Genomic DNA, 13726 nt, shown 5'->3' on the forward strand with positions numbered 1-13726 from the left:
CTCTCCTCTTTCACTTTCATCAAGAGACTTTTGAGTTCCTCTTCACTTTCTGCCATAAGGGTGGTGTCATCTGCATATCTGAGGTTATTGATATTTCTCCCAGCAATCTTGATTCCAGCTTGTGTTTCTTCCAGTCCAGTGTTTCTCATGATGTACTCTGCATATAAGTTAAAGAAGCAAGGTGACAACATACAGCCTTGATGTACTCTGTTTCCTATTTGGAACCAGTCTGTTATTCCATGTCCAGTTCTAACTGTTGCTTCCTGACCTGCATACAGATTTCTCAAGACGCAGGTCAGGTGGTCTGGTATTCCCATCTCTTTCAGAATTTTCCACAGTTTATTGTGATCCATACAGTCAAAGGCTTTGGCATAGTCAATAAAGCAGAAATAGATGTTTTTCTGGAACTCTCTTGCTTTTTCCATGATCCAGCAGATGTTGGCAATTTGATCTCTGGTTCCTCTGCCTTTTCTAAAACCAGCTTGAACATCAGGAAGTTCACGGTTCACATATTGCTGAAGCCTGGCTTGGAGAATTTTGAGCATTACTTTACTAGCGTGTGAGACGAGTGCAATTGTGCGGTAGTTTGAGCATTCTTTGGCACTGCCTTTCTTTGGGATCAGAATGAAACCTGACCTTTTCCAGTCCTGTGGCCACTGCTGAGTTTTCCAAATTTGCTGGCATATTGAGTGCAGCACTTTCACAGCATCATCTTTCAGGATTTGAAATAGCAATTCCCTTTCACTCACTGGTTATTTATAAAGTGTTTTGTTTAATTTCTATGCATTTATGACTTTCCAAAATTTCTTTCTGTTGTTGAATTCTAATTGTATTTTTTTCCCGTAATTGTGACATAAAAATCAGATGCAGATATTGAGTACTTAATAACTCAGGAAAGAGAAGGCCCTCCTAACAGACCCTGGGACCACATGGGAAGCATTAATCAACAGAATTTGGTTACCTGTGAAACTGGTATCTGGGAAGTCTCTTGTCTCTGATGATCAAAGGGAGGGATATTCAAATGGTCAAAGAGTTTAAGTATGGAGGAAAGGAAGAAAACAGAAGCTTTAAGACAAGACTCTGGAATCCTTTCTTCTCCAATGTTTCCTACTTTAGACAAGTAAAAGCTTCAAAACAATACTATTTAATTTAAATACAAGTGAAGTTCTAGATACTTTGGCCACCTGATGCGAAGAGCTGACTCATTTGAAAAGACCCTGATGCTGGGAAAGATTGAGGGCAGGAGGATCAGGCGACAACAGAGGATGAGATGGTTGGATGGCATCACTGACTCGATGAACATGGGTTTGGGTGGACTTCAGGAGTTGGTGATGGACAGGCAGGCCTGGCGTGCTGCGGTTCGTGGAGCTGCAAAGAGTCAGACGTGACTGAACGACTGAACTGAACTGAACTGAGGTTCTAGAATTTGGGTAGTGCCAGAAAGACGTTTTGGAATTCTTTGAACTAAACTTTTCCTCACCATTCACATACTACTGAATAGGCATATAATGGATCACTGATGCTATTCTCCATTTTCCCCCTCAGGCACTTTTCCTTTATTTCACAGGGACTGTGGGGCACCCCTCATTCCAAGCCTCTAACCACGTGTTCAAGTGTCTGGAGAGTGGCTGAGCCTGAAAGTCCGGAGCAGCGCTCCAGAGATTCTGAGGTTCTTACTGCTGCCTGCAGGCCCGCCCTCCCTATCTGAGAGCTCTCCCAAGTAGCCGGCTCCTGTTTGGCCACATGGCAGGGCCACAGGCAGCCTCCTCCACTCTCCTACATTCAAGGCACAGTGAACAGAGGAGTGACGATTAGACTTACCTATTTTATTTTAGAGGAAAGCAGAAAAAAAAAAAAGCTTTAAGTTTTAGACAAGCTAGAAATGGATTAAACAATGGTATCTTTTCAGATATTGGCAGTACCTTAGGGCCACATGTTACAGGCTTCATTCTTAAATCAGGATCACATACACACACAAACCATGCTTTCATAAAAACATGAGGAATTACATTCAGTTTTAACCTAAAATGAGGCAAACTGGATAAAATAATTGAGCAAAGAGGACAAATTTAAAATCCAAATACATTTCCTTGCAGACAACTATTCAATTCAATTCTGTTGCCAGTAAGATATTGAATATTCTTTCTTGAATCACCCTAATTCAATGTACAGTACAGTATGTACTGCCTGGGAAGAAATTCAAATCATAAATACTACAGGGAAATATCCAATAGCTCAGAATGGCCTTTTCAAGTAGCCAATAAGCTCTAAAAGACTGCAAAAATATTAAATCCGGTCATACATGGGCTATGTGTTCCAGACTGAGCACATCTTGCTGTCATAGCCCCCCTCCTTGCTCCAGGACTACCTGGAACTGGGTCTTAAGGAGTTGGCACACAGGGCCGCTTGGGCTGCTCACTGAATGCCAGATGACGGCGGGGCCTCTTCCCTGCAGACTGTGGTCAGCGAGGTGAGGGCTGCTGGCCACAGTCACAACAGCTGAGCTGATCTGCGATTTCTGCCTCTCCTACCAATGTCAGGTCCAGGTTTGCTGATGTGTTTGTGCTGCTGTGCAAGATACTGGAGAGAGGCTGTCTGCCCTGCATGCCAGATTCCAGACTCCACATGGTTATGGCAGGGTTTGGGAGAAGGATCCACAGAGCGAGGGGCAGGATTAGAATAAAGAGGTGTTAATGGTGTGAGTTGGGAAGGTAAAGGAAACTGTCGGGAACTCAGTGGAAAAAAAAAAAAAAGGTTGAAGAAAATTAAAGGGGGATCAGGGGAAAAAAAAAAAAAAAAAACACGGGAAAAAGACAACCATCTCTGTTGTTTTAAAGGCCAAAGAGTAACAATAATACAGAAAGACTCTTTCATCTTGCCAGATTCAACAGCACACTACATTTTGGCTTTTTAAATAACGTTTATACCATTGGGTTCTGGGTTCTTCTTCCAACCACAGGCTCTGACTTCCAATCGTGCTCACTCCCAACCCCCTGAAGCACCTGTTTTTTCCAGACCGCACACTTCTCCAAACCCCACCCCCTGACCTAAGTTCAGTTTTCATTTACGATTATATCTCTCTCTGTCTGGTACTCATTTTCTAAGATCCTCACTTCTCTTCACTTACTAGCCTAAATCCATATTACTCTATACTTTTAAGAAAGATGCATGACAGCTAGATCATGCCAGGTAATAATTCAAGTTTTACTGTCTAAATGTTTGTGTGTGTGTATATATATAAAATATCTGTACACAATACATATACACTTATATATGTAATTGTGCATATGTGTGTATGTATATAAATAAATAAAAGTAGCATTTGCAAGAGTTTTAAAATCTATCAGATCACACATTTCTTTAGCCAAACAATAAATACTCTGTGATGAGTCATGATACTTCACTTTCAAGTGTCCACTTTAAGAATCAGTATGAAGTCAGATGGTTCAAAATAAGCAAATAAGCAAACCAACAAATACAAGAAGACTAGGATAGGCATCCGGGAATTTCTTTTCTAGGCTCTGAGGCAAATTCCAGGTGCTGTCTTCTCTTTCATCAATTTTATTTCCTACTCTGTTTTGGCAAATTCAATTCATTCTTCCAGTCTGATGCATATGACTTCACAGAGTTGGCGAGGGAATGAAAGGGGGCGGGACCAAAAGGAGAGTGGGGGGAAGGGGAAGCCGAATGTTTATCAAGTTTGTTGTTGCTGTTGCTTGGCTGACAGTAAAGACTTTGCCTGTCCTTCACCTCTGTATACATTGGTACCAAGAGCAAAGCCAAGTGAATTTATTCAATAAACACACTTTGAATAAATGAAATCACTGACTCTACACTGCATGCTGAGGGTCACGCTGGATGGTTATAAAGAGAGCACTGGCTTCCCTGGTGGCTCAGTGGTAAAAGAACCAATGCAGGAAACACAGGAGACGTGGGTTTGATCCCTGGCTTGGGAAGATCCCCTGAGAAGGAAATGGCAACTCACTCCAGTATTCTTGCCTGGGAAGATCCCATGGACAGAAGAGCCTGGTGGGCTGCAAGGCCATAGGATCGCAAAGAGCTGGACACTGACTGAAGCTCATGAACACACATACTGAATAACTGGGCAATGAAAAGTAACTCAGTATAACACGGTGCCCTCCCTTGTATGACAAGAGAATACATTCCCTAAGGTGGTGTCTTCAGAGCTAGGGCTCATGCTGAGGCTGTGATCCCATCATCTCAGTGGGCAAAACAAGGGTAGGCAATAACTTAAGGCAAACTATCATTCATGGGCCAAGGCTGGCCTGCAGATTGTACAGCCCGGGAACTAACAATGGTTCTTACGTTTAACAGGGTTATAAAACAAAACAAAAAACAGACAGCAGAAATCATACACAGCCTACAAAACAAAAATATTTACTCTCTAGCCTTTCACAGAAAAAGTTTTCTGACCCTGTTCTAAAGAGACACTAAGATTGGACAAGGAAATGGCAACCCACTCCAGTACTCTTGCCTGGAAAATCCCATGGATGGAGGAGCCTGGTAGGCTATAGTTCATGGGGTTGCAAAGAGTAGGACACGACTGAGCGACCTCACTTTCTTTTCTTTCCTTCTGAAGTTGCTGTTGTTTAGTTATTGTGTCCAACTCTCTGTGAACCCATGGACTGTAGCACACCAGGCTCCTCTGTCCTCCACTATCTCTTGGAGTTTACTCAAATTCATGTCCATTGAGTCAGTGTTCAAACTGGTTTTAGAAAAAGCAGAGGAACCAGAGATCAAATTGCCAACATCTGCTGGATCATCAAAAAAGCAAGAGAGTTCCAGAAAAACATCTATTTTTGCTTTGTTGACTACGCCAAAGCCTTTGACTGTGTGGATCACAATACACTGGGGAAAATTCTGAAAGAGATGGGAATACCAGGCCACCTGACCTGCCTCTTGAGATATTTGTATGCAGGTCAGGAAGCAACAGTTAGAACTGGACATGGACTGGACACGACTGAGCGACTGAACTGAGTCGGTGATGCTACCTAACCATCTCATCCTCCGCTGTATCCTTCTCTGTTTGCCTTCAATCTTTCCCAGCAACAGAGTGTGAGATTACTTTTAATCTAAAGTGTGTTCGACTTGAATTGTGTTCAAACACAGCAAGACTGCAGGCCTAAGCTCTGTGGGCTCTTGTCTGCTAATACCAACATATATGTTATCTTGGAGTCAATTTCTATTAATTGCCTTCTCTCATGAGTATGGATCACATTTTTCTGTTTCTTTGTAAGTCTAATAATTTTGGATTGTATCTTGTTATGTTAATTATAGTAGTGCTGTCCAATACACACACAAAAAATGAGCCACACACATAATTTTAATTTTCTATTATCCACATTAAAAAAGTAAAGAAAAATGTGACTTTAATATATTGCATTTTGATCCAATGTCTTCAAAATACAACAGGCTTCCCTGATGGTTCAGTAGGTAAAGAATCTTCCCCAAATGCAGGAGACACAGGAGACATGGGTTTGATCTTTGAGTAGGGAAGATACCCCGGAGCCGAGGGCATGGCAACCTACTCCAGTATTCTGCCTGGAAAATCCCGTGGACAGAGAAGCCTGGTGGGCTACAGTCCATGGGGTCGCAAAGAGTTGGACACGACTGAGCGACTGCATACATACACACTCAAGATATAATTATTTTAACATGTAATAAATATTAAAAATTAATATTATATAATCTCTTTCCAGACTAATTCTTTGAAGTCAGGTGTGTATTTTGGATTTATAACACATCTTGATTTGGACTAGCTAGTGGCTACCATGTCAGTCAATCAGCATGCATGTATGCATGCATGCTCAGTAGCATCTGACTCTTTGTGACCCCGTGGACTGTAGCCCACCAGTCTCTTCTGTCCATGGGACTTTCCTGGTAAGAATACTGGAGTGGGTGGCCATTTCCTCCCACAGGGGATCTTCCTAACTCAGGGATCAAACTTGCTTTGCAGGCAGGTTCTTTACTGCTGAGCCACCAGGGAAGGAAGCACTGATCAGCATAGCCTTAGAATATCATTCTAGGAGAATACTCAGGGTTTGTCCAATATAAGCTCTTCCATCATTATGGGAAACAGAATCCCTGACTGATAGTTTTTAAACTTTACCCCTTGGTATTTCACAGAGGTGCTCTGGGCCAACTGAGATGAGGGGAAGGCTAAGGGCACTGAACCACTCTTCCCAATTATATGTGCATCTCAAGTCAATCAGACCAACTCTGATTTCATGTTTCATATATTTCGTTTCTGTGCATAATTTAAAAAGATTTTTTTTTTAAATTATGCACAGAAACGAAATATATACCTGTGGCGGATTCATTTCGATATTTGGCAAAACTAATACAATATTGTAAAGTTTAAAAATAAAATAAAAGTTAAAAAAAAATAAAAAGATTTTGATACTAAAATAATATGAAAACATAAATGACTGTAGAATATAATTCTTGACTGGGTCCCTAGGATCGTTCTTGCTCAATTATGCCCTTGAACCTATGCTAAGGTCTCTTCTAGAGTCACTTACTCTCCTTTCTAATCATATCACAAGAGCCAGCTGTCTCTACTTTCAGCAAAAGAAGCTGTGGCCTCTCTGATACCTACGTCTTTACAGTGGCAAGTTCTTCTTTCTTTAGCCCCACATGTGTGTGACTGATTGATAAATCGATCAATCGACGGATAGGTTTGCAAGATGGCTGTTCACATCCAAATTCTCAAGACTTCTAGAAGTGAGCTGTTTCTCATGCCCTTCACCATTCGGGTAGAAAATTTCATTCTTAATTTTCCAAGGACCACATAAAATCACATCTCACCTTGCTTTCCCTTCTGGCTTCCCTCTCTCATTCACACACATTTTATCAGTTTGACAAAGAAAAGAGGGTCAGAAACAAAACAAAATGCTTTGTGATACTTTTCACCAGGTGAGTGGTACAAACTGAGCTTAAGAAACCCAAAAAACTGCCCGGTTAAAAGTCCAGCCTCTTTCATTTTTGCTTTCCTCAGGGTATATGCCTTAAAGCGATTATCCTTCAATAAAAAAATTAATTAATTAAAAAAAAAAGTCTAGCCTCTTTACAAAAGCTATACATGCCTTAACTGGATGCATAGAACCACAAAACAAAAGCCACATACCTCAACGCTGGGCAGAACAGGAGGCCAGGCGTGATATTACATAATACAACAGAATCAGATGCAAAGTCCCACTAAGATGGAAATAAGGAGGCTTAACTGATGAACACATTCCACACAATTCATCTCGGTTAACAACCCAAGAGAATGCACTTCGGAGTACATGGCCATGAAAGCTAGGGTTGGAAACAGAAGTTCTGATGGATCCCAGACAATAAATAACTTACTGATGTCAATTTCAGCCACTAAATCAGACCAATCACAAACACTAACCAATCAGAATCACTAACACCTACTCACAGGTGCTCATACTCTGAGTTCCTTTTTCTCCAAGACAGAGTAACTTGGAGGAGGTGACATGTGCCAGGTGAAAGTGTGTGGAGATGGCTATTTCTTTTTTTCATGAGATGTTCTTAATGGTCCCCTATGAGACACCTTCCAGTGAGGACTATATACTGCTATCAAAGTTATGGCTTAGTAGCCAGAAATTGAGTATTTTGAACAATCAAAAAATCACTCAGCAACAACAATGGAACTCAGAGTAAGACTGGTATTAATTGTGCAGCACCCCATTCATGGGTTCTGCTGCTCTGACCCTGAAGGATCCAAGCTTGAGAACAGAGCTCCTTACCGTGACTGGCAGGGGTGCAAGTTGCACCTTCGAACCTGGGGCTCCGGGCGGCTGGCCTGAGGGCAGTCACTGTCGTTCACTAGAGTTGTGGTCTTGTTAACAATCCGTGTGCATGACACGATGCTTCTGCGTTCCCCTGGAAACCAAAGTACACAGAACTGAGAGGCCACAGAACACATTCCTGGAAAGGCCATTTCTTCACCGTGTGGAGGAATGTTCAGATGCGTCTTGTGATCAGTTTGTCATTTAAACTGACTCTTCTAATGCCTGTGGGTTGTCAGAGAGGGAGGATCATAATTTTAGGGATAAGGGTGTGTGAGACAGGGCAGGGGTAGTAGGGGCAGGAGAAAGACCCTAGAAGAGGATCAGAGAGAAGCAACGCTTCAGATCAGCTGTGTTCCTGGACACCTTGGGGCTCACTGTGGCCAAAGTTCTGATTTGGGTCTCTAATTTCTAACAAAGATTACCAGTCTCTATATCTGTTCATTTGAAGTCTATGGAGATCTGGGCTTGATTAAACAACTGTACAACAGCCCTCACCAGAGATGACAGTTACTTATTACAGAATTCCTGCTTTCTGGAGAGAAGCGAGAAACAGGAAGTGTTGTCTGAAGGACATAGACCCACCTGAAAATTTTTCTATCAACTGCTGCTCATGCCTGAGCATCACCTGCTCTTGGGAAGCCTCACTAACCCCAGCTGACTACACGTTCATTTTTTTGGGTGTTTCCAAAGCACCCTGCTGGAGAAGGCAATGGCACCCCATTCCAGTACTCTTGCCTGGAAAATCCCATGGACGGAGGAGCCTGGTAGGCTGCAGTCCATGGGGTCGCGAAGAGTTGGACACGACTGAGCGACTTCACTTTCACTTTTCACTTTCATGCATTGGAGAAGGAAATGGCAACCCACTCCGGTGTTCTTGCCTGGAGCATCCCAGGAACAGCAGAGCCTGGTGGGCTGCCATCTATGAGTTGCACAGAGTCGGACACGACTGAAGCGACTTAGCAGCAGAAGCAGCAGCAAGCACAACTATATGGATCCCATGCTCCTCAATCAGTCTATCTTCTGGGGAATTTGTCATGGTACAGCCCTGAACTTGAGTGAGCATAGAAAGCACAGAGATGCCTCAAGCCAGATTTTGGATTGGGCTGCAGGTCAGGGAGCTGGGAGTCATTGGTGCCATAAAGGGTTGTGATAGTGACAGCAGCAGAACAGCACCCCGTACCCCCAGCCAGAGAAGCCTGCTAACTCTTGTCCTGGGGCCATGCTGAGTTTGCAGCAAGTTGGCCTAGAGGAAGTTTGGTGCCATTAGCCCTGCAGGACCAGTGCCATGCCCGCGTCTTACCTGCCAGCCCAACCTCTGGGTTGGCATTCCAGGGTCCAGGTCAACCTTCTGTCCTAACTCTGTCCATCAACATTTACCTGCCTTGCATCCATCCCATGACCCCGCTCTGTGTCCTGTCAGGGCGCTGTTGGCTAAGAGTTCAGAATGCTTCCCTTCACTCCTCCTAAACAACACTGTAATGACTATGATGTTCTTTGTTCATATTGATGTTTATAGTATTTGAGTTTCCTCCTGCAGTGGGCATGAGGGCTGATCATCCTATTTTGGAGGTGAGGAAATTTAGGTACAGAGAGAATACATCATCTGCTAATAAATGGAGGCAAATCATGAAGCCAGAACCCAGACCCAGAGTGTTGCACTGGAGTTGGAGGACTTTTCTTTGCATTATATTACTGTTGATTCCATTGGTTTCCATGTATTTCCACTGGTGACTGTAGCAAAAAGGAAAGGGTATTTGAAGGTCAGAAACATCTTCCAGCACCCTTTTCCAAGCGTAACAGGTGCAAGTCTGTTCTGTGCACTCCCAGGGTCACCTGTCATACTTGTGACACAGCTACACATTAGTCAAACCTCCACTCCGATCAGCATCAAAGGCCGTAGGGAAAGCAGCCACATGGACGCAACTTCAGCCTGGAGGAGTCTGGAAGAAGACCCTGCCCAGAGAAATCTGCAGCAGGATGCAGTTACATTCCACAGAAATACAAGTTACTTATGTGGCCAGCCTTTCCCAGGCAATGTGCACCCGCCACAGAGTGCCCTGAATTTACTTCTCCTCTGTTTGGTAAAACCCCACACCCAGTGAGCCCACAACCCTGCTGCTCACCTCCGCCACACTGCACACTGCACCCTTCCCAGCCGCTGTGGGTCCAGATGAACAAGGAGTCCTGGGGTTTTTCTGGTTCACTTTGATTTTCAGTGGTGTAGTTTACAGGAATGGTGTATTCATAATGAATTCCGTAATTTTGGTCATGAAATAACAACACCTGCATCAGTAGCAAAATAAAAGGCCACTTTGAAATAGAGCAAAAGCCCACAGGATTGCTGAATTTGCAAGCCAACCCGTGTTGTGGCTGTCTTCCCACCAGGGATAGCCCATTCTTTTGGGGGTTTCAAAACAGGTTCATGCCAGGGGCACTCCTTTATTTCAGTTTTGGTTTCCACAGATACTCAACTCGGGGGCTGGAGCATATGTAAACCATTGGCAGGGAGCTCTACTCTTTTCCACTGGAGAGAGGACTGGTTTAGATGAGGGATTTGGGGATAAGCCAGTCTGAGTGCTCTAACTGCACTTTACATGCTCCATGTAATCACCCACGAAACTGCCCTTGTGGGTGAGAAAGACACAAATATACGGCTTTTTCTAAACAGGCATCTGAACAGGTAGGGTGACTCCTTTGCAAATGAATGCCACTCTTCATGCCCCAAGCACCAGTCACTGCCATGTGTAAGGCAGGCTCCAGGTTAAACATAGTCCCTACAAGGGAACCTTGTGGATGCCTGTCAAGGATGCAGGAGCCTTCCTGTACCATGGGAGCTAGGATCACGACAATGCCCACAGGGTGGCACAGGCCTGGCACAGGGCTTAAAGCTGGCAGTGAGGTATGGGGGAGCCATGATCCTGCAGCCTGGGGACCCTGGGGTCTGAAATCCTGGCCAGTGGGCAGGTAGAGGGGCCTTCTCTTAGTTTGGTAATGCATTTGACAAGCCTTGGAAGCACAGAGGTGCTGTATGGGCTTTATTTTTCTACGTGTACTTAATGGTGTGAAAGAAGCTCTCTTGTGGGAACTTCAAATGGCCTGCCTGTTGGTGGTACATCTTCAGCCCAGGCTTGGAACCAGGTGGCACTCCTGGCCAGCAACTTCACGTCCAGGCTGCGGTTCTGGGACAGCAGGTCAGCGGGAGCTGGAGGCAGAAGGTGCTCCATCTGACCTGAGGGAGGCCAGCAGACTGTGTGCCAGACGACAGGAGTCACTCTCCCACCCAAGCATCTCCCAGCCCTCCTAAGGCTGGAGTTGCAGGGTGGGGGTGGGGTGCTAAGAGCAGCCCAAACTGAATAAACATCCACTTCTCCAAGAAATAGACTTGCGGTAATACATTTGGAAAAATGCCTCCAGTTTTTAAAAAAAAAAAAAAAACAACTCTTTAAAAGAGATCTTTATTATCTCAGTATGGGAATAAGACTGGTGAATTGAGAATCCATATGAAACTAATTTCATGCAATTTTGTAGCCACGTATAATTTGTGTGTGCATGTACGTAATTGGTTTCAAATGCAGGTCCCCATGACTCTATGGGCACTCCTGACCTCTCAAGCAATGAGCACACCTCAGTTAGGGGACAATGGATTTCCCTTCAGAGGAAGACGGGCTCCTCTCATTTCTAGGTTTAGAAACTGGAAGTAACTAGCAATCACATTTCAAGAGAGAAAAGTGATTAATGTTCAAGAAGGCAGGAACTTCAGCTGTGGCAGTTGTTGCGTTCCCCGAGTTTTGTTTATCATGGTCTGAATGAATCCCGGCTGTGCATTTGCTTTAACGGGCTGACAATTCACTCACAGTTTATGCAAGCTTTGGGGAAAGAAGGGAAATAGACCCATCTTGGTGTTTGCTAGAAAAGCAACTTCATGTGCTAACAGGTGATACTGCTATCTTGGGTTTTATCTTGTCTTTCACTTCCTCTTTTAGTCCCTCTGAATGACTGCTTTTAACTCAGGACAGGAGGATTTGTTCCAGTGACTTAGATTAGGAAACAATCTAATCACAGAGAAATGGCTTAGGTAAAGGCTTCCCCAATGGCTTAGCGGGTAAAGAATCTGCCTGCCATGCAGGAGACACAGCAGATGTGGATTCAATCCCTGGATCCGGAAGATCCTCTGGAGGAGGAAATAGGAACCCACTCCAGTATTCTTGCCTGGAAAATCCCATGGACAGAGGAGCCTGGCAGGCTACAGTCCACGGAGTTGCAGGAGTCAGACAACTGAACACATAAGTGTGCACAGGTTCTTAGGTCCCAGGAATCAACTTTCAAATGTATATCTGCAGTAGATTTAGTGTGTGGATTGTTGCACTACGTCAGCCATGGGAACTAGCTCCCTTTGCTCTTATTGGAAACTGTAACAGGCTTAGGGCCATCGTGGGAGCCATCTCTGCTCACTTGCAGAGCTGGTCTCCTCAGGAGATTCTTACTGAGAGGTGGCCTGGGAATCTCTCGGGCATCACCTAATCTTAAACAGATGCCGGCTGCCAGAGACCACAAATTAATGGGGATGATAAGAACTTCCAAGTAGAGACTTCGGGTGGCGTGGAGGACAAACTGTCCTTTGATTACAGATACACAAGCTGTCACAATCCCCATTCTTTGGAAGGAGACATCGAATCAGTAATTATGAGCCATCCAAAGTTAGCCACAAGAACTCCTGAACCCTGAGAAGGCAATGGTGGCATTCTTTTCCCAGGAGATCTTTCACAGTCTTAAAAGGCAGTATAACCAAACATTTCAGTGGTTTGCATGCGGTCCTTCCTGAGACAACATGTAAGACCAGAGTGCCCAGATCTGGCCCAACTCCACAGATTTCTTGAGACCATCTGGGGAGTAAATAGTCCAGTAGAATTTGTTTCTGTCTCAATTCCTGAAGGCTTGTTGCAAGCTGAGTCTGGAAAACCTGAGTAGTGTTGGTTTGGAAACAGAGTCAACAGTTTGTTTTCAAAAGGTAGTTTCTGATGTAATTATACAAACTGTGGGGCAAATCTAAGCCACCTGATACGAAAACAGACTTTGAGTGGGACTGTCTGCTTAATGATGCCAGGTCTCCCCGGCGGCCACATGACTAAGCATTTCCATCCTGGAGGTGGTTCCTTTTGAAAAAGATGGGAGTTCTGCCAGTAAAGAGCCAAGGCAGAATTTTGAGAGGGCAGCATTTTGAAGCATGTGGCAAAATGGATTATACAAGGTAAAAACCAAGAGAGAGACTGGACCAGCAGGTGGCCAGGTAAACCACCAGGAACCAAGCGTACCTCCTCCCATAGGGCCCCAGGGAGGAAGTCAGCTGGTAGATCTCTTGGACCCAACCAACTCAGGACAAACACAAAAGTGCAGCAAATTACCATCAGATGCAGCGGCATTTTGGTCGGTCCCTTGGCAGAAATTTTCTCCCACAGGCCCCTTCGAACGTAGCGGACAGTTGTGCCTGCAATCTGGAACTCTCCAGGGAGCTCTATCTTCCAGTCACTGTTGATGGATCTCTTACTGGAGTCTTTGAGAGCTAGAAAGAAAATGGAACGCCACGGAATTGGGGGAGTCAGCCTGTGTTTGAAGGGAGTCAGGGTGTCTTGAGGGGTGGGTTGGAGGGCTCATGCTCCGCCTCCACAGGGGACAAGAGGGAGGCCTGCCCTGAGAGAAAGGGAGCTTTCTCTGAGAACAGAAGACTGGCTCATGGGCAGAGAACGGCTCCTGACCCCAGGTCCCTGAGCTCAGCTGCCTGGGCTCCTGCACCTCTGAGCATGGGCTGGTGTCTCAGAACCAGCTCACACGGAGCGGGTGTGGGAAGGAGTGCCAGAGGACGCAGACAGCCACACACAGCCCTATCATATTTCGCTAGACTTACAAAG

At 44.7% G+C, this 13726-nt stretch overlaps 1 protein-coding gene across 5 annotated transcripts in view; it reads right to left on the bottom strand.

Annotated features, from left to right (window-relative positions):
- Positions 1 to 13726, bottom strand: part of ADAMTS17 (ADAM metallopeptidase with thrombospondin type 1 motif 17) — a 406696-nt gene that overhangs the window by 73010 nt on the left and 319960 nt on the right. For all 5 annotated transcript variants that reach the window (XM_086364865.1, XM_086364868.1, XM_086364864.1 and 2 more), the window contains 3 exons: positions 13223 to 13380; positions 9944 to 10103; positions 7776 to 7911 (listed from right to left, as the gene is read on the bottom strand). In XM_086364865.1, the coding sequence (XP_086220991.1) occupies positions 7776 to 7911; positions 9944 to 10103; positions 13223 to 13380 (454 nt within the window). The remainder of the gene's footprint in view (positions 1 to 7775; positions 7912 to 9943; positions 10104 to 13222; positions 13381 to 13726) is intronic.

Source organism: Bos grunniens, chromosome 21 (assembly GCF_055505025.1).
Source record: "Bos grunniens cultivar Pamir isolate PY7600 chromosome 21, Bosgru_T2T1.0, whole genome shotgun sequence".
In the NCBI taxonomy this organism is placed as follows: Eukaryota; Metazoa; Chordata; class Mammalia; order Artiodactyla; family Bovidae; genus Bos; species Bos grunniens.